The 22701-nt window shown below is 38.0% G+C and overlaps 1 protein-coding gene across 7 annotated transcripts in view; it reads right to left on the reverse strand.

Moving 5' to 3' along the window:
• The window catches only part of LOC126473527 (cyclin-dependent kinase 11B), a 99683-nt gene extending 77940 nt beyond the window's left edge, over nt 1-21743 (reverse strand). For all 7 annotated transcript variants that reach the window (XR_007586479.1, XM_050100638.1, XM_050100637.1 and 4 more), the window contains exon 1: nt 21542-21743. Coding sequence is in view for 6 of the 7 variants with exons in the window: in XM_050100638.1 (XP_049956595.1) it covers nt 21542-21663 (122 nt within the window). In the remaining variant the exon portion in view is untranslated. The remainder of the gene's footprint in view (nt 1-21541) is intronic.
• Nucleotides 21744-22701: the final 958 nt, after the last annotated feature.

The raw sequence follows: 22701 nt of genomic DNA on the forward strand, positions 1-22701 counted from the left end.
AACTATCAGTTTGATAAGTCACAGCTACAAAATACTAATGCGAATTCTTTACAGACGAATGGAAAAACTGGTAGAAGTCGACCTCGGGGAAGATCAGTTTGGATTCCATAGAAATGTTGGAACACATGAGGCAATACTGACCCTATGACTTAGCTTAGAAAATAGATTAAGGAAGGGCAAACCTACATTTCTAGCATTTGTAGAATTGAGAAAGCTTTTGACAATGTTGACTGGAATACTCTTTTTCAAATTCTGAAGGTGGCAGGGGTAAAATACAGGGAGCGAAAGGCTATTTACAATTTTTACAGAAACCAGATGGCAGTTATAAGAGTCGAGGGGCATGAAAGGGAAGCAGTGGTCGGAAAAGGAGTGAGACAGGGTTGTAGCCTGTCCCCGATGTTATTCAATCTGTATATTGAGCAAGCAGTAAAGGAAACAAAAAGAAAAATTCGGAGTAGGTATTAAAATCCATGGAGAACAAATAAAAACTTTGAGGTTCGCCGATGACATTGTAATTCTGTCAGAGACAGCGAAGGACTTGGAAGAGCAGTTGAATGGAATGGACAGTGTCTTGAAAGGAGGATATAAGATGAACATCAACAAACACAAAACGAGGATAATGGAATGTAGTCAAATTAAGTCGGGTGATGCTGAGGGAATTAGATTAGGAAATAAGACACTTAAAGTAGTAAGAGTTTTGCTATTTGGGGAGCCAAATAACTGATGATGGTCGAAGTAGAGAGGATATAAAATGTAGACTGGCAATGGAAAGGAAAGCGTTTCTGAAGAAGAGAAATTTGTTAACATCGAGTATAGACTCAGGAAGTCTTTTCTGAAAGTATTTATATGGAGTGTAGCCATGTATGGAAGTGAAACATGGACGATAAATAGTCTGGACAAGAAGAGAATAGAAGCTTTTGAAATGTGGTGCTACAGAAGAATGCTGAAGATTAGATGGGTAGATCACATAACTAATAAGGAGGTATTGAACAGAATTGGGGAGAAGAGAAGTTTGTGGCACAACTTGACAAGAAGAAGGGACCGGTTGGTAGGACAAGTTCTGAGGCATCAAGGGATCACAAATTTAGCATTGGAGGGCAGCGTGGAGGGTAAAAATCATAGAGGGAGGCCAAGAGATGAATACACGAAGCAGATTCAGAAGGATGTAGGTTGCAGTAAGTACTGGGAGATGAAGAAGCTTGCACAGGATAGAGTAGCATGGAGAGCTGCATAAAACCAGTCTCAGGACTGAAGACCACAACAACAACAACAACAAAGGTATTAGGAAAAATGTACACCCGAACAAGGAGAGCGTGAGATAATGCAACTCAGAGTTTGGAAGTGACAGGTGAGAGGAGTGAAACTGGATATAATCCTCATGAGGAGGTAACTAGGGAACCAATTATGGACCAGTGATTACATAATTTGAATGAGGAAAATCTTGGTGAAAGAGTCCCAAATGCAATAAACATTGGACAGCAATCACATAATTTAAGTGATAGTAATATCATTGATGTGAAGGCGACAGTAGGAGCAGACCCGAGTACAAGTAGAAATAGTAATATACAGGAGTCTATAAATACCAAAGTTACATAGGAAAGAGTGAATCTTACGTCAAATGTTACAGAGCTTGAAGATGATGATATTATTAAATTCACGGCGAGTTGCAACATCAGTTAACTGAGAATATGTGACGTTTAAATGATAAGTTTGATACTAAATTTGATTCACAAACTGAAAAATTCAACACCCGAATGGGTTTACTCAATGAAAAATTTGACAACAAGTTCGAGTCACTTAAAGATGATAATACACAATTAAATGAGAAATTCAATAACTTAAAAGTCGAGTGGGGAGAACGATTAAATACTAAATTTGGTGAATTAGAAATAAAAGTTTCCATGGATATGACTAACCTACACACCGAATTTATGGGTAAAATTAATGAAAATCTGTAACTGTGAAAGTAGTTACTTGAAGGCTAGTGTGCAATTTGAGGATCCGTCTAAAAAGATGTCAGAATTCGAAATAAACACTTGCAAGGGCATAGATAAATATTTAAAGGACCAAACTAAAAAATTAGATGATTATCTTTTTGAGTGGATAGAAGTTAAAAATAAGGAAATCGAAGAGGAAGTCAATACCACTCTCGAGTTGAAACAAGCTGAGGTAGTTAAGGAAAAACATATGGCAAATGATGAACTTATCAAGTTATTTACTAGTGAGTTTCAGGCTATTAAAGATAAAGTAATTGAAGAATTACTTAAGTGGCAAAGTGAAACAAACTGTAAATTGTCGGAATTAGAACAAAAATCTTCACGAAATGTATCGACTACAGACAACTATTCCGAAGGCATGCTTAAGAATAATAAATCCTGTAGTGAAGTAAAATGTAACCGTTGTGGGACACACCCTATAAATTTTGTGACTGTTATGGAAATGAAAATGATACTTCTCTCCAAAGAGGATACTCGTCATCTTTAAAGGTTGAGACAAGCATATTCAAAAGCAGACACTTTTCCTACCCTTTTGACTGAAAAAGATGACACCCACCCAAAAATTTTCATCAACGATTTTAAGCGTATTTTTCCTCGCAGTTGGTCTGAACATGATAGACTTCAGTTTATTGTGTCCAAGATCACAGGTGAAGCAGCACTGTGGGCTGCATAAGCGAGTGAGATTTGTAATACATGCATGGAGTTTGAACAACTTTTCTTAGCGAAACACTGATCGAGTAGCAAACAAGAGAAGCTACGAAAGGAGGTGTACCAACTGGAATTTTATTATCGTAAACGAGGTTCATTAAGACAGTATTTCGAGAAATACATTAATAAAACAAGGTACTTGAGTGATCCTATTTCCCATAGAGAAGTGACACATATTTTGAAAGGAAGATTACCTATTCATATACGTGAGAAACTTATAAATGTCCCTGACTATGACATGGAACAGTTCCTGTCTGTGGTCTGTGGTACTAGAAGATGCCTGAGTATGGAATAGTAATCAAATGTCTACCTCACAACATAATAATAATAATAATAATAATAATAATAATAATAATAATAATAATAATAGTACTAACAATAAAGACAACCAAGATAGAAATACTAAACCTATACTACACAAAGGAGGGCAAGCAACATCTTATGGCTATAGTAAAGGCAATAATAATAATAATCAATATAAATATAACACCTATTATACTAAAGAAACCTATGGGAATAATAATAAACAGGTGAATCAGATTGGTACAGGAAAACCAAATCGCAAATGCAGACAGAATGATTCAAATAATCAGTAAGGTAATTCACGCAGACGAGATATGTACCCAGAAGATAATCCTGATAGTGACTCAGAACTAAAGCTGAATTCAAATGTTAAAGCAACCTTGGCAAACATTCCAAAAAATGTAAATTGTCATAAAAAAGTTACGTTTGATTTGCCAAAGCCTAAACTTCCAGCGTTGAGAAGAGAAATTTCTGCTGTGAATAAAACAACAAAGCCGAAATGGTAAAAAACAGTTGTGGCGAAGTTTGTGGAATCGTGAAACCTGGTGCAAAAATTCAGGAAGTCATAGCAAGCTGCTATCCTGAAAGAGTAAAAAACAATTATGTGATTATAATAGGTGGTTCGAACAATGTAGCCTGAAATGAAGGTTTTGATGTTACATGATCACTTAAGGAGAAATTAATGGTGCTTCAGCATTCTAACGTATTTATATTGTGAACATTCAAAAGAGAGACGACTTAATCCCACAGTTCTCTGTAAATGAAGCAGTCTCTCAAATGAACTCTAAATAAGCAAAGACTTGTAAACAGTTTAGCAATACTTGTGTTGCAGATACGAGTAATTTTCAAAGAGAGTTGTTTACCAGACACAGCATGCACCTTAACAGGTCAGGTAAACAAGCTTTAGGTACTCTTAAATGCGGCAATTATGAAAGAAATCAACAAAATATCTCATCACTCAGAACCTATTCCCCTTAAATGGCCCCAGCAATCCCATCAGAGTAGTTTTCAAGCTCAGAATTTCCGCGAAACAGTTAACAATGAGCCTATTGTTTCTGAGACCACAAATACTTCTTTAGGCAAAAGCAGCTGCTTTCAGCAAATACCAAAGCTATGACAATTTTTCACCATAATGTAGGAGGACTTATAAACAAAGTTAACGTAATTTCTGTTCTTTTAGATGACCCACAAGGGATAAAGGATGCCGATGTTTTATGCTTCAGTGAACACCACATGAGAAATGTTGAAATGTTACAGCTCAGTTGTTACTGTCTAGCAACACATTACTGTAGATCCACCATGAAGAATGGTGGAGTAGTAATTTACTTAAAAAATAACATATCATATAGCACATTGAATTTAAAGAGTCACTGTATCGACCAAGATATTGAAATATGTGGCGTAGAAATTACTGTAAGTGACCGTACAGTTATAGTGTTAGCACTATACAGAGCTCCCTCAGGGAACATAAAGGTGTTCCTGAGGCAGTTAAGATTCTGTCTTATCACAAGTGTACTCAGAATACAAGGATCTAATAATTACAGGTGATTTCAATGTAGATTTCCTAAATGAAAGCAATGGTAAAGCAGATCTAGAACATCTAGTTGATTATCATCATCTGATGACAGCAGTAAATTTTCCAATTAGAGTGACCGAGAACTGTCAAAAGCCTGATTGACAACACCTTTATAGATAAGTCAAGAGTCAAAAATATCAGTGTATGTCCAATTCTTGGCCTTTCTGACCATAGTGGTCAATTGCTTACTCTCACCGACATCAATCTGAGCAACAGTTCTGAAAATTCTTGGAAATCTTTTAGGATAATAAATGATGAAATCCTCCAAAATTTCAACACCAGCCTGCAAGAGATATACTGGTGGCCAGTTTTCAATGAAACAGATGTGAACAAAAAGTATAATACATTTCTGAATGAATTTATGTCGATCTCTGAAGACACATCTCCCAAAAAGATAATTAGAAACAGTCATGTAAGCACTGTCAATAAAGTCATGGATCACTGCAGAAATAAAAACATCCTGCAGAAAAAAGAGGACACTATATTATTCCCTCAGAAGTTGTAATGATCCAAAGAAATGTCAGCATTACAAACTTTACAGTAGCATCCTAAAGAAAGTAATAAATAAGTCAAAAAATACGTGCATTAAGTCTGAAATTGATAATTCTGACAATAAAATAAAAACAATTTGGAACATAATAAAGTGGGAAACTGGCAAAAAATGGGGAACAGGGCACCCATTGAAATTCAACAAGGTACCAATATTGTAAAGAAACCTGAAATGGTTGCAACAATTTCAACAGGCACTTTTTGTCAGCAGCAGTGAAGACAGGCTGTAAAGGTTCTGTCAACGAGTCATTGGCTCTTCTACAGAAAGCTATCAGTAATAGACCCCCACAATTATCACTACCTCATGTTACAGTAAAAGAGATTTAAAGAATTATTACCTCATTAAAAAATAAAAGTCTGTTAGTGTGGACACTATTTCCTGTAAAATAGTGTAATAAAATATATACCGGTAAGTCCAGTCTTATGCAACATATTCAATACATCTCTGCAAGAAGGAATAGTCCCCACCATACACCTTGAAATTGCGAGTTTTTACCAACCTTGCAATCTGGCAGTCGGGCCAATTTTCCTACTCCCTGTGACACACAACATGCCACCATTGCGCTGCACAGTGGTCGCTGTAGTGTGCGAAGAGCTTACAGTGACACAGGACTTTTGGCACATACCAGTCCCCAGCTCAGGAACCCCGGGGTTGCCAAGACAGTACCCAGAAAATGAATGTTGAGCCCCTGAGGGCTGTAGGGATATGGCACAGGAAATTGTCTGTGAACTAGTTCTGGAGGATAGTGCCTGTCTGTGAAGGCCTTTGTGAGACCTCCAGCATGTTGGGCGCGGGAGTTCTTACCACTGCAGATATGCCATCCCCAGGTGGCCGGACTGTATGGGAGAGATGTTTTTGGTGTGGAAGGGACAGCAGCTGTTGAAATGCACATAGTGTTGGTGGCTAGTGGGTTTAATGTGGGGAGAGGTGTGGAGGGGCCATCAGAGAGTAGGAGGTCAACATCCAGGAATGTGACATGCTGGGTTGAGGAGCACCAGGTGAAGCAGACAGAAGTGAAGATGTTGGAGGTTGTACTCCCACTGAAAAAAATGGCCCATATTAACTAACATCTCCAACCAATTGCCTAAAATCTAGCCTCCCGCATCAAAGATACCAATTACTTCCCTCACCAACTCTCCACCATACCCACCTCTTTACATCCTACATACTTACTCTTCACTGTTAATGTCTCTTCCCAACATGCAAACAAGCCAATGATCTTGCCACTATTGGACACTACTTTTCCCAATATCCTTCAGACTCCAAACCCACTACTTCATTCCTCTTACACCTTACTACCTTTATCTTAACTCTCAACTACTTCTTTGAAGGGAAGGTAAACAAACAAATATGTAGCACAGCCATGGGCACCCGCATGGTACCATCCTATGCTAACCTGATTATGGACCATCTAGAGGAGACCTTCCTAGCCCCCCAAAATGTCAAACCCCTGGTGTTGTTCAGGTTCATTGACGATATCTTCATTCCTTCACAACCTCAACACCTTCTCTCCCATCTGCTTCATCTGGTCCTCCATAAGCCAGTGTGCTACCTTCATGGAGGTTGACCACCTCCTTCCTAACGGCTCCATCCACAAAGAGGCTCCATCCACACCTCTGTTAATTTTAAACCCACCAACTTTATCTACATTTTGACTGCTGCCATCCCTTCCGCACAAAAAAGTCCCTCCCATACAGCATGTCCACCAGGAGATAGTGTATCTGCAGTGATAAGAACTCCGTATGCTGAAGGGATCACACAGACCTTCACAGATGGGCACTATCCCACAGACCTAATCTGCAAACAAAGTTCCCGTGCCATATTCAAACAACTTCAATCCTCCCACCACCCCCAAGGAGCACCTCCTTTGTTACCCAGTACCACCCCGGACTTCATCAGGGCTTTGATTCTCTATGATTGATATCCTATCCAAGATTCTTCCCACCCCTCCGTTAGTGGTGTTCCATCACCCACCCATCCTCCACATCCTATTTCATCCATTTGTGACAGGATCTGCCTGTGGACGATCCAGGTGCAAGACATGTCCATTCCACCCATCCAGCACCATTCCAGACCCGTCACAGGCACAGGCTCATCCCACCTCATCAGACACTTGGCCACCTGTGAATCAGCCATGTCATATACCAGCTCTTCTGCAATTTTAACACAACTTTTTATATTGGCATGATTATCAGCCAGTTGTCTACCAGGATGAATGGATGCTGCCAAACTGCCAAGAGCAAAGCAGACCAGGGACACAACATGCAGCTGTACATAACATGCTTGATTTCAATGACTGCTTCGCAACACGGGCCACCTAGATCCTCCTGTCCCCCACCAACTTCTCAAAACTGCAGAGATGGAAGTAATCCCTTTTAACACATTCTCAGCTCCCAAATCCATTGCAGCCTCAACTTAAGGTAACCTACTTTCCCCACACCCTCAACTCAACAGTTTCTGCCCCCTCTGTCTTATCACCTCCTCCAATTCACATCCCCCGACCCTCACAGTGCTCCGATCTCTGCCAACGCCTCTCTCTGCTGCTCTTCTTTTTCACTCCCATTCTTCCCCCTTCCCCCCACCCCCACCCCAACAGCTACCCAATATCAGGCCAGGCAACCCTGTCTGTCCAGCATATAATCCATGCACACTACATCAGGCAGCACTGACCCCTCTACCCCCCTGGCTGCAGTATCCAGAAGAGTGGTCACGTAGAGAGGTGTGCTTGCTTGTGTTTGTTTTTTCTTTTCTTTTCTGAAGAAGGCTTTGGCCAAAAGCTAAGTGTGTAACAGTCTTCTAATCGTCCCTGTCTGCAACTCAATGTGTCATCTTTATGGCGAGTGCCATCATTTTCTCAATATTGTTGACTGGATACATGAGCTAGCCTACAGTGAACAAATGCAAACCAAATCCTCAGCTTTGTACCTGAGCAATACTGAACTGATTTTCATTTGCAAGTTCTAAATTTAATCAGCCTGAGCTTCCAAGAAAGAAGATTTTCTTTGACTTTGAAAGTTGCTGGAATAAGAGAAAATCAGTAGTTTATTACAACTGGCTGGAAAATAATTCAAGTGACAAGGTTGTCAAGGAGATTCTTATCATTTGTTGGCCTTGAGTACAGTGCATTGCTTCCCTCTTTCAGTGAGAATCTTTGCACTTTTCAGCAGACGACACATAGCTGGGGCCCAAGTGTGTGCGTTTGTGCAGTGTGCTTAGGTTATGCAGTGAAGCGATGTACGTGCAATGATGTCTGTCGACTCGAAACGAAGCACGCTTAAATTTATAGGTGATTACAGACAAAGAAAAGTCTTGTGGAATGGCACTTGTAAAGATTATTTGAATAAAAGCTTGAGCTGTGATGCCCTGACTGTCAAGAATTAGATAAAAGGTTTCCCATCATACTGCTGTAAACAATCAAGACTGTACGTTTCAAAGTAAGAAAATACAGAAGAATAAGCCACAAATTTATGAAAACTGTATATCTACTTTTAATCCTTAATGATTAAAATTGTGTAAACAACTTTTTTTATAAAATAAAATGCAAATAACACATTGAAACTTAATTAACCTTTTCATAATGACTAAGAACCTCCCTTAAGTATTTCTCAGTGTCAGGGAAAAAATCACAAAAATGCTCATTTCGAAATGTGTTTACTAGCTATCAAAATGTTATTGCCAGCCTTATTGCTACAGTTTCCCAAGCGGAAAATTTATAATCTTGCTATGACCTCCTGAAATTTGCAAATAAAATATCGTCGTCAATTTGTATTTCTTCCCCCTACATCTGTTATTAGATACTTCTTTATCTATAGCCGCTTTTGTGTTTTCTTTTTCTGTGTCTTTTCATTAGAGAGCTTTTCAGCACAAGCTCCCAAGCAAAGATGGGGATTCCCAGCAGACCGGTTGCGCACACACCAACATTCTTTCCACAAATTTTTGTGCACGCATTTTTGTTAAGTTCCCCAAATGCTTGGGAACCGGTTTAAGAAACACAATGATTGGAAACCTTTATTAAGCAACCCTCCAGCAGGACCAGGAATCTGGAAGAGTACTCAATCGATGGCTCGACTTGCTCGGGTATTGGGTGTGGCCCCTTGACAATGGGCATGCCCATATATTTTACTAAAAGCCACAATGGACCAAAGCAAGCTTTTTTAATTGTGTTTCAAGTGAAGTCTACTTTAAAAATCCTATGTTTTCTGATACTCTAATACATTAATTTGCATGAGAAACTTCTAGTGACTAATTGCAGACCCTTCTGTGAAAAAACATTCACAGAAATCTGATATTGTGTAGAGAAAAAGATGCTATTTTAAATGGTGACTGGTGAAAGTATGTACCAAGCATCCCTTCTGATATAAAAGGGTTCAAAATTCACATTCATTGGCAGAAAATTTGTTTCCAGGCAAACTCATTCCTGTCTATCTAAAAACTACGAACCTAAAAATGAAAAACCAGGATTAACACCAGTTTCCCAAAGTGAAATTCCCTGATTTCCATACAAGTTTTAGCATTTTTCCTTGACAAATTTTGAGATCTCAAGGTTAAGTCGTAAGTTGACAATCTATCTTCGCACCTACAGTACAACAAACAATAGCGTGGAGGAGGAAATATCTAAAAAAAACCTTGCAAGTAGATAACATTTCCTGATGGGAACAAAAATCTGATGTACTAACATCAACATCTTCAGTAATGAACTGTTTTTAAATGGAGAAAGCAAACCAAATGGTGTATGTGTTTCATTAAGACCACTGATGTTACTTTATTTCAATAAAATTTGATGACAAAAATATGCATTTCCTTGGAGTCGCCAGACGGATTTAAGATAGCTTCACTGATTTCAGAAATAACCTCAGAAAAGAGTAGGCCTGTTGAAAGAAGTGTATAAGATGGGGAAGAATTGTGTAAACCAACACTGTAAGTGACCGCCAATAAAATGTGGTTCAACTATGTTCATTATTGTCACTTATTATCCACTATGTTATATCTACTATTTTACAGGTATTGGGTGATTTTTATTTTAAGAAATATATGAGTACATGGCATACAAACCACCAGTGAATGACACAATTCTCTTCTTCTTATCATCCATACTTTCTAACATTTAAACTCCTTTTGAAGTGTCAAAATGTACTAGAACAAATAAAATGTCTTTAAAACGCCACACTGTACAATGGCTTGTGGTGAGACAGTTGCAATTACTGAGATCCATCGCACATGGTCTCTGGCCCACTGAGGAGCATAGTAGTCCTGGGTCCATGGATAAACCATGAAAATCTGCTGCATTATGCCACACACAAACAGAACCACCTTGCAGGAAAGCGAGACTAGATCCAAAGGGCAGGGCCTGCACATTAGTGGGTACTGAAATGCTTCAGATTGGCAGGCTCGATCCATTTCAGATTCCTGCAGAAACAGCCTGCGGTTTTGGCCTTCTTGGAAATCCACTCATGTGGCCAGCTATTCACGAGCCACACACAGCATGATGATGAAATATGCCCACGGTGATCACTTCATGCAACAGATAACTTGCATGAATACTCTGAGAATCAAAACTAATGAGGATAGGTAGCAGCTCACTGTATAGATCACTGAGTCGCAGGCAAGCATGTAGAAGAGACAATCACACTCTCACAACTAAATTTTCAGCCATAGCTTTTGTCAGAAAAAGAGAGCGCACACACATTCATACAATCACTCAACCACAACTCATGCACACATGAATGCCATCTCTGGCTGCTGCATCTACAGTCTCTGAGAATCAGATCCAAACAAACCACTCCTCACGCCTCCCTGCCTCTCATCTGAGCTGCTAAGCAAGCGGAAATAAGTGGTGGCAGCACCGCGTGGTAGGAAGGGGAGAAGCAGTAGGAATGGGGGAGTACGGAAGTGACACACATATTTAGCTGCACCCAGCCGGCGATGATACGTGACACCTCAGTAACAAACCCTTTCATCTACTGAGACAAAAATGAGATTTTTCTATTTTTTTTTTTTTTTTTCAAATTTCCCTGGTGTGTTTGAAATTCCCTGATATTCTCTGATTTCCAGAACCTGTGGTAACTCTGAAAACTTATAGTCTTTATAAAAAGCTACCAGACAATAAGTTCACAACAGGAGAGACTTCTAAACCATCTACATACTGCGATCGCTACTCCAACTTGGAAGAAATTTAGTTGCAGTAAAATTAACTGGCAGCTCTGAGTGCCACTTGGAGCAAAAGTAATGGGAGAAATGACGTGACAGGATGTGCAAAATGAAAACTTTGCACCTTCCTGGTGACATTTTGTAGCTTTACCACAATTATTCACTGAATTATAGCACTTCAAAAATGACTAAAATATTTTGAAATGTTGCCGCACCATATGAGTATCCTTTACTTAAGAGGCCCCTACTCTCAAATTTAAATTTTGGGAGCTGGAAATTTGTGGTCATTTAGCAAATGTGCATTTAGTACTGACCAAGTTTCTTGAAGAATATAAGTGCTATTAAATCCAATGTAGCAGCAGTTGTACTAATGCTAATTACAGCGTCCACGGAAACTTATTACCTTAATCTCTCAGTCATCTCACTACAAGTTTTCAGAAGCGTAATGTGGAGAGGGGGGGGAGGGTGGAGGACACACATCTGCAATAGCAGTTCAGTTCATACTGGATGCAGTGAAGTTAAGATCAATATTTTGGGCTTTACTCACAAATGACACAATGGTGCCTTGCTTAAAAAGAATGGAAGCCACAACAAAACAAGAATTAGGGCATTAGGGAAATGTCCAATTCCAACCATCTGCTCTGACCTGTGACGTCATCAATATGGCAGAAACACCTAGGTCCAGTGTATACAAAATGGTGACAATGTCGTCACTATATTCACATGCCAACAAATGTGAACAAAAATAAAAACAACAGAAGAATGTCTCACTCCACCAAGAAAATAACACTAGTGGAAAAACCATGTGACGAACTAAATATATAACAATACAACACACTGCATCAACCTAAAACAAACATTACAAAATAAAAAATTCTCAACTTTCAATATAACGCTACAGCCACAAAACCAAAACCAAAACTTCACTCTATCTATATAGCTCAAACGAAGACCTAGAAAAAAAAAATCAATGCACACAACTCCAAAAAATGGAAACAGATATTTTCCTTGACCTGTATAGCTCAAACGCAGCTCTCAATACCGACTTTAAAAATAAAAAATAATAATAATAATAAAAAAAACCTTCACACACCTACATCACTCACAAAACCCCAACAACTAAAAAACCCAAAAACCGCCATGTTCACTACGCCAATTAAAACACAACCAAAATACCATAGATATAAAACAGACAAAACATCACAATAACTACAGAATAAAACCAAAACAAAGTTTACTTATCAACAAAAGTCTCTGACAAAATTACCTAGGTTCCACCCCCCCGCCCCCCACGCACACACATAAAAGAACATGACACAAGACACCAAACCAATCACGACTAACAGAAATGTCAAACACATAAACAAAAGAGAAAAAACCTCTGAAAACAAAGCAAACATTCAAAATCCATGTTACAGAGTAAAATAGGCCCACATTACCAGTGTAATAACCAAGACTCAAATGAACCGAATACCACACTTCAAATTCAACACATCAAAATCCACCATTGCAGGGTGCTATCCAATACAGCAACACATCTACAAATACGAGTCAACTCAAAAACATTGCGCGATAGTGATGTCACACATCATAACACCATTACGTCATGGGTCAAAGTAGATGAGTGGAATCTGACACTTCTAATGATCCAGGAGTAGTAGGGTACGAAACAACAACAGCCTACATCAGAAAGAGAAATCACACCACTCCAATGGAAAAAAACTTGAAATTGGGTCCGTTCATGAAGGAACAGTTATTTAGAAAAATAAGTAAGTAAATGAACATGGATATGGCAGAACAGAGGTACGAAAATAACCTATGAAGACTGCACTGATACTAAAATTATGTTTTGGTGTGAATTACAGTATAAACAAAGTTTGAACAGTCTTACAGTGCTTGAAAGGAAACAGTAATCACAATGGTATGGGTTCTTGCTAAAATAATTATACTGAAGAGGAAGACTACATGTAGTTCACAGCCCCAAAACTATGGTCACTATGGACAGAACACTAGCTCAGTTAGACATAGTTGGACGAGTGTGTCATAAATGAGCAAGTCCTGTAATCACTTGAAGTGACATCAAGAACCTTAAACTCAATGACCAGCCAAAGATCAGCTTTGCTTCTGCTGAGAGGGAATCCAGTAATGTAACAACTGTGACAACTCAAATATTTAACTGCAGTTGAAACAATTCCAATATAGGTGGTGTGTGTACAGAGAGAAACATAATTCGACGAATACAAGGACTGAAGTACTCCTTCCAAAGACTGTGAATAATCAAGCCTAATTTTTATTTCATAACAAGGAACTCTGTAGTGTAGCAGACTTGCAATTTAGTTAAAGTAAGGTAACAGTTCCTTTTGCAATCTATATCAAATGTGCTATACTTAAAATAAAGGCATGCTGGGATAAGTATTATAAGCCAAAAGTATTATGATTTTAAAGTGAAGGGCTAATTATCAGATCTGTGGTAATTGCATTTCCAATAGTAAAAGTATACCATTCTCAACAATATTATGAGAAGGAAAGTTGCTATTCACCATACAGCGGAGATGCTGAGTCGCAGATAGGTGAGTAGCAACTTTCCTTCTCATAATATTGTTACATTCCATGCTGCTGTTTCCACTGTTTCAGTGTACCATTATCAGTAACATATTTTTTGCACAAAGTTACTATCTGATAGTAGCTATGAAAAAATATCTGAGAGTAGTTATTGGTAACATTTACACTATTCGCAGTTTTCAAGCTAAAAGCTCACTCATGACAAATAATGGCAGTACATGGTGCGACATCCATTTTTTGCTGACAGCAATCAGAGAGGTGGCAAATTTCTCTCCATGAAGAGGGTGTTTCCTTACTGCAAAAGGCTCTGCTCACAATTATCAGAGAGCAGATATCAGTTGTAAAATATTGCTGGAGAGCTAACATTTGGTGCTGCTAACAGTGATTAACACACAAAAATTCTCACATATATTCAGCCCTAACAGGACACATTTTCAAGTCAACGGGGAAATAATCTGTTCCATTCATTGCCTGCATGCAACATTAAAAAAAAAAAAAACATTGGCTCTGAGCACTATGGGACTTAACATCTATGGTCATCAGTCCCCTAGAACTTAGAACTACTTAAACCTAACTAACCTAAGGACATCACACAACACCCAGTCATCACGAGGCAGAGAAAATCCCTGACCCCGCCAGGAATCGAACCCGGGAACCCGGGCGTGGGAAGCGAGAACACTACCGCACGACCACGAGCTGCGGGCATGCAAATTATACTTTGAGAAATGTATTAATTATATTCCACCGTTCTTATTGTAAAACAACACAGAAGTTCGAAATTTATAAACAGAGAGAACAAACATAAAAAAAGAAAAAAAATGATACCCTATTTACATCAGGGTCATTCCATGTCAAGAGGACCGGGGGTCCCCACTTGAACATCTCCAAAATCTAATGAAATCTGGTGTGAAGGTTCTGTATGGTCAGTTCAGCACCTTCAGTGGTTGAATTTTTAGAGGCTTTTAAAGACAGGCTACTCATATTCGCATCACAAATGAGACTGACAATGTGCCAAGTTTGCTAGGCTTTCTTAAAAGTTCGTGCAAATGTTTCATTTGCTTTAATATATGTAGACAACTTTTTATGCTGAATCACACCATGGCAAAAATTAGGGATTTAGCCACACCTAAATGTAGATACATGGCTCTAAAGTGGCTAAAAAATTCGCCACGTTATTCGAGAGCCAAGGTTTGACTGACCACTGCTACTTTTCGTATGCACTAACCACACATCAGAGGGTTATTCCTATTTATGATCCCTATATATGGATCAAGTTTAATTAAACTGGATGCCTAGATGAAAGTTATGCATCTGCAAAGTTAGCCAAAATTCTCTATGTGCAAATTTTAAAGTATTTTTGGGGAGCAATATCTCAACTGTGTCTTGTTCAATCCTTTTTTTCTTGCCACAGCTGGAAAGAGCATGCTTTAAACTTTCAAAGCTAAATTATTTAATTTCTGGATCTTGCCTACTGATAACCAAGAATATCTATCAAAAGTAGGGAAAATGGATTATCAATAAATACAAACAATTAATACAATTTGAAGTTGTAAATCAAAAAATGTGTAATTGTGGTGTCTTGTAATACAATAAGTTTAGGGAATGTAACTATACTAGTAACACTTGTTTTTACATTATTGTATGGTACAGAATACACATATAATAAAACCTCAGGAAATGTTCCCAAGACTATAAAATCAAGATGATAATGGAATGTTATGTTGCTTTTGAATGTTTTAACCCTACAATGCATGATGGTGCACACATGCATTGTCACTCAGTTTCCATCGGCATTATAAAGCAGCAATAGTTTTTTAACACACTATCCTCACAGTGGTGACAGATTGCTGAATCACCATTTTCAATTGCTGCTTTCATTATTGGCAATTTTCACAGTGTCAGTCTTCTGTGCTGTGTAATCTTTGGTGTTGACATTGTACAATCTTAATGTTAAGTATTGAGTGTTTGAATAATCAATTATCATTGTTGTAGCTGAAGGAAAGCACTGGAACAATATGTTTTGATAGCCTAATTTGTATATTTTATACATGAACAAGACTGAATCTGCTATGCTTCAAAGTAGGATATTCATGAGCTTTCAAAACTGCTTGTTATAGGTTAATAAACTATTGCATAAAACGAACCAAGAGCCCCTTACATCCTCCTACTTTGGTGTATCAGATGGAGCTGATTGTCATAAATCACTACCATTCTATTACGGCAAATTCAACAACAATCAGTTAAGAAAATGTCATCAATAGACAAGGAGCTTCTATGACCAAGATCTGGGCTTGATTTTACTGAAGATGCCCAAACTTGTTCATATCATAATGCCTTGTTGATCATAAAATTTCAATCCCTGCAGAAGACTAACAAGGCTTTAACACCAGTGACCACTGCAATGTCCGATAGATCAAAGGTACTGACTAATGAAGTTTTTAAACCTGGTCAGGAAATTTGTACCAAATGTAGACACAAAATAGCCCAAAAAGAATCATCCCACCAGAATAAGCAAGAATCACCATCCACTGAAGACATGGATGTTGCTGATGCTTGTTTTACTGCTAATACTTCATCACATAACTTGAAGAGTCACCATTAAATCTTCACCAGATCAGAAAAAGGGATTCAATGGGATACATAAAGCGCTAAGTTCTGAAAGCCCATGGCAGCAATACTAAGGTAATTGCCACATCTGCTGGTGTGACCCAAGTAGATTTTGCTCAGATATAAACGGACTAGTGCCAAAAATGAAAAGATACGGACTTCTTAAGTGAAGAACTTAATGTTAAGCTTCACACTTCAAGTAATTGCAGTAAAGTTCAAAATTGACGTATCCAAATATCTGGACTATTTGGAAAAAAAAGGGCTAAAGAATTTGCTGTATCAAAAAACGGTGAAGCTAAAGATGGAAGATGGGATTTTGGCAACACCTGCAAACTGAAACGGGAAAATCTTAATGCTGAATTAAAACAAAATGTCCTCACTTTTTTGGAAGTTAATGAGTTTTCTCGTCAATGCCCAGGCAAAAAGGATTGTATTGCAGTAAGAATAAATAGGGATAAGACTCACGAGCAGAAATGCCTGCTCCTTTGTAACCTGAAAGAAATGTTCACTGCTTATTGTAAGCAATAAGGAAATCAACTGCGCTTCCAAAATTTTGTGAGCTCAGGCTGAAATGGTGTATTGCAGTTGGTGCTTCTGGATCACATTCAGTATGTGTATGTGAAATGCATCAAAATGTCAAATTAATGTTGGCATCTGCAACATCTATCCAAGATGACTACAAGGATCTAATGGAAAAAAACCATATGCAGTTTGGATCAAAAGATTATATGCTGCATTGTTGTGAGGAATGTCCAAGGAAAATGCAACTAGCGGCTTTTCTTGAAGACGCTTTCAAAAACTGCGACCCCAAAGAAACTGCGGAATACAAGCAATGGGTCCACAGGGACAGACACACATTGGAGACATGTCAGAGAACTGTTGAAGATTTCATGGAAGCACTGATTTTTGAAAATTACTAGTTTAAGGAAAACACCAAACTTTATACCTTAAGCAGCTAAAAAGAAATCTTGCAGGAAACAAATTAATTATATTGAATTTTGCTGAGAATTATTCATTTGTTGTTCAATATGCTGTGCAAGGATTTCATTGGGATAATAGTCAGGCCATATTAAGTGCATTTCTGGCCTATTTTGGTGGCATAGAGTATCAGAGTATTAGCATTTAAAATACCAGCGACCGTCTCCGCCATGATGCCATTGCTGTCCACGCATTTCAGATAAAGTTAATAGCATATTTAAAGACACATACTGAAAACATAAAGAACATTTATTATTTTAGTAATATATTCAGCTACCCAATACAAGACTTTCGAAAATTTCATCAATATATCTCTGGACAAAAAGCACTGCCAAATGGAATTTTTTTGGAACAAGCCACTTGACTTGTGATGCCATTTGGGGAATAGAAAAACGACTAGCAGCTCATGATAATCTACAGAGGCCCTCAGATAACCAAATATTGATTCCGTACGATTTGTTCAAATTCTGTCATGATAGTATTCCAGGCATAAAGTTTTAGGATCAATGGAAGTGTCCGATTCCATGCATCTGCTTTGAGCTGTGGCATAATAGTTTTATGGTGTGTGATGTCACTACAGAACAGAGTTTTTGAGTTGTTGTGTTTGCAGATGTTGTGTTGTCATATGCTGGTGGATGTGGAAATGCTGAGATTAACATGTAGTATTGGATTCATTTGAGTTTTCGTTGTCATCGTGCTAACTTTGTTTGTGCGATAACATGGGTTGTGAAAGTGTTTTCGGTGAGTTATTAAGGTCTTTTTTTGTTTGTTTACATGTTTGGCATTTTTTTTAGGTCTGATTATTAGGGTGTTTGTTGTGCAAAAAGAAGTCTTAATTTATTTCTCTTTTTCTTACGTATGGATATGACAGTGAAGTTTATGAGTGTATCACTACATTTTGAGATGGATGATGATACAATGTCTGCATTACAGTTTCTGCATATTTTCAGTCTTATTGCAGAATATATTAGGTGTCACGTTTGTGGCAACAACAAGAGATTGATGAGAGTTCTGGTGTCTCAGACCATGGACATGTGTATGTGGCATTGTCGATGCGTATGTGTTCACGCGTGCACGCAAGCGTTCGTGTGGTAGCCAACCTATGTGGTACTGCCGAAGGCTTTTGTTGGTTTTGATTTTGTTCTATAGTAATTATGATTTTTGTGTGTTGTAGATTTATGGTAGGTTGGTTGTGTTTTAATTGATGTAGTGATTATGGGGTACTTGGGTTGTTGGTTTTGGATTCACTTTTTCCCTTCAAGTTGTGGCTGTTGGTTTTTTAGATACTGATAGCTGAGGCTGAGTTGTATGTGTCGAGGGAAATGTCCGATCCCCTTTTTTGAGGTTGTAAGTGTTGCCTTTTTGATATCGGTATCTGTGGTTGAGCTGTGTAGGTTAGGGGAATCCCATCTCCTGTAGTTTTGTTGGTGTAGAGGATTTCTGTAATTTAAATTATTTTGGGTACCATTTATTTTGGAAAGACTTGGTGATTTTATATTTTGTATAGTTAGCTTGTCCCCACCCTGAACACACCCTCCCTCCTCCCCCTATTTTCCACGTTTGTCTAATTACTTTCATTTTATTTTTGAAGCCAGACATTATTGTGTCATTTTTATTTTTGTTCACATTTGTTGGCGTGTGTACGTAGTGACATCATTTTGTATATGCTGTAAGTTGTCATTTCTGCCATTCTGATGAGAGGACTTGGATGCTTCTGTAATGCCAAGGTTTTTTATGCAACAAAAGAAGAAATTCAAAAAATTAAGCTTGGTCAAGAAAGAAGGTTTGCCATGGGCCATACGATATCAAGAACAAGAGAAAATGATGAATTTAAGCCAATTAACTGTAATCAGCTCGTAGTAAGCAGAGTTTCCAATGATGCTACAGCATTCATAGTTAATGACCTTGAAGCAGATGAAGAAATTCCAGCAGTTTCAACTGCATGTTTACAACCAGGGACATATGTTCCAGGTATGTACGGCAGTTCTTGGTGGGTTGGAAGCATGTGTGAAGTTTCACATGAACAACACGATGTCCTCATCAGCTTTAAGCACCCACATGGTTCTGCTTGTTCCTTCCACTGGCCAACTGCTAATGCTGAAGTTCTGAGCAACATATTTTCATGACTTTGGAAGAAAGACAATGACTTTAGAAGGAAGACAATACAGGTATCCACAATCTGTCCTTGACAAAATTGTAGAACTGTTTAACCAAAAAATGGATCTGACCCTTCAGTATTTTAGTTTTGCAGATTTGCTGTGTTGTGTATTACACTTGTTTTTATGGCATATGTTAAATTAATGTCTGAAACTGATGTAAATACTCAAATAAAAAATGATTAATTATGGGACTTAATCAGCAAAGTATTTCAATTTTCAATCTTCTTGAAGTGCTAAAATAATAACTTTTGAACTGTATTCTTACTCAGCAAATTGCAAGATCCAGGAATTAAACAATATAGCTTTGAAAGTTTAAAGCATGCCCTTTTCAGCTGTGGCAAGAAAAAAGGGATTGAACAAGATATGGTTGAGACATTGCCCACCAAAAATACCCTAAAATTTACACACTGAAAATTTGGCCAACTTTACAGATTATCTTTTCACCTAGGCATCCAATTTTAATTAAATTTGATTCATATATAGGGATCATAGGTAGGAATAACCCTCTGAAGTTTCGGTGTGATTGGTTTGTATGAAAAGTAGCAGTGGTCGGTCTAATCTTGGCTCCTGGAATAGTGGGAAGAACTTTTCAGCCACTTTGAGCCTTGCATCTAAATTTGGTGTGGCTAAATCCCTAATTTTTGTCATTGTGTGATTCGGCATAAAAAGTTGTCTATGTTTATAAAATTAAATGACCAAATGTTTGATAAAACTTCTGAAAAAGCCTAGCTAACTTGGCAAATTGTCATCCTTGTAAGTGACGTGAAGATGAGTAGCCTCCCTTTAAAAGCCCCTAAAAATTCAACCACTGAAGATACTGGACTGAAATTTGTGACAGCATTCAAAGACCATATAGAACCTTCATACCAAATTTTATTTAATTTGGAGACGGTCGAGCGGAAACACTTTTTAATACTGATCCCATTGACGTGGAAGGGCGCATCACACATTTCATTTGTTACTGTCATTTTGAATATTGAACTAACAAACACAAATGTAACAAAGGGGGCATTAAAAAGAATTTGTTCTCGTATCTTAAAAAAAGCATGTAGTATTAGTAATTTATTCGTCCCAGGATAGTTTCGCAATAATATGGGATTAGAATGAGATTTTCACTCTGCAGCGGAGTGTGTGCTGATATGAAACTTCCTGGCAGATTAAAACTGTGTGCCCGACCGAGACTCGAACTCAGGACCTTTGCCTTTCGCGGGCAAGTGCTCTACTTGCCTGCGAAAGGCAAAGGTCCCGAGTTCGAGTCTTGGTCGGGCACACAGTTTTAATCTGCCAGGAAGTTTAATATAGGATTAGTCAACTTAATACAAGGATCGCTGTATGATTAAAAATAAAGTGTTACAAACTGGGAAGAACAATATTCTTTGTTTTTATATAAATACCAGATGCTCATTTGAATTCAAGAGCATTAATATCGACTGAGTTCGTCTTTTAAAAGTACTAAAGATAGCCGTCTCTTACAATTAGTTCTTATTATCTGTCGTTCACGTTTGCCACAAAACCTATAATCGTGTTTCGCATCTTTTCATTATAAAGCTACAACACAACGAAAAAAACTTATGGAAGGCTGCGTATAAAATGTCCTAAGCTTCTCGTTTCACTGCTACACCACGACCAATTCATGACAGTTACAAAAATCTACAAGCCACCTAAAATCTTCCTAACATTGATGGGCAAAGACGTGGTACAACTGTGGCAGAGAATGAATCTGGAACCGGAATCATTTTGAATACACTATCTGCAATAGATTGTACCTTAAATTGCGCAACTGAAATAACGTTTAGAACAGATACTGCTTTCAACATGAGTCAGAGCGGGTATCTAGTTCAGAAGACAATATCAATAATTTAAAAAAAATACCTTTTTATTTGTGCATAATGATATAGCCCCGCGCGTGTAATGTTTCTCGATACCTTCTCCTAACGAAGAAAACAAAACTTACGTGAAAACCGTGTCATCCATTTCCTTCGACAACTGTATTGGAGACTGTTTCAGTGGACTTCTCAGTAACTCCCCATCCTCTATCTGATCCTCAGATTCCATATCCAATGCATTGTCAGACATCTGTTGATGTCAACCAACTTTGTATAAAACTTTTTGCCTTCGTATGTACACAATCAACTCTATGCTCACACAATACACAAGTCAAAGATCATCAATGAAAGGTAGCAACTAGCAACGATTGTCGCCCAACAAAGAAACACCAGTATGTTTCATGCGAGGTTTCATGTGTGCCATGGTGCCTTTCGGACAAAGACTTTCGCGTGCAGTGGTTCTGAAGCCAGAAAAACATTAATTCAACAAAATATTTTCACCGAAATAAGTCAGTTACCATGAGCGTAAGTGAGCTAATACTTCAAATTTAAAATGAAGCAATGACTTAACGTCAAAAGATTGATGTCAGTCAAGTTGCACCACGAAATAACATAACTACACTGACAATTACCTGGTAGTTCCAGGGCTTAGACACCGGAATAAAATTTTGCAGTCATTTAATTTTTAGCACAAATAAAAATTACTGTAACATTGTCCTACAGCTTCTGCTAGGCGCTTACCCACACGTGATGAATCTAAATTCGGGCTTCTCCATGTTGGCTAGTCGAGGCAAAAAATAGATGAATGTTTGCTATAGATCGGTGAAATATGTGACATTCTCAAGCAGGCACGGCTGTATAACGTGTTTCATCTGGCAAGGTTAGGGAAGTGAAGTGAGACAATCGAATATGTGGTACTACGAGCAGGTAACAAACAAACTCAGTTACAATATTGACAGTAATCTTGCAGCTTATATAGTGATGGAAGTCGTGGGCGCGTCACGTGCTAACGATTTTACGATGGACAATAAATACTTTAAATTTCCTTTTCATTTCTATATCTGCACCTGTATTTATTGTTTTCCACATTTCATTACAATTGACTTCGAAGTCAATTTTCAAGCGTAAAATGAGGCAATCGATATACGGTACAACTAGATCATTAAATTTATGTAAACCTACATTCTGTACAGCGATTTCCACAGTTTGTGTCTGAAGAAAAATCGTTGTGGTTTCGAAATAAACTGCCACCAAATTTAGAAAACAGTAAATACAATTGCTGGTATAA

This window comes from Schistocerca serialis, chromosome 4 (assembly GCF_023864345.2).
Source record: "Schistocerca serialis cubense isolate TAMUIC-IGC-003099 chromosome 4, iqSchSeri2.2, whole genome shotgun sequence".
Lineage (NCBI taxonomy): Eukaryota > Metazoa > Arthropoda > Insecta > Orthoptera > Acrididae > Schistocerca > Schistocerca serialis.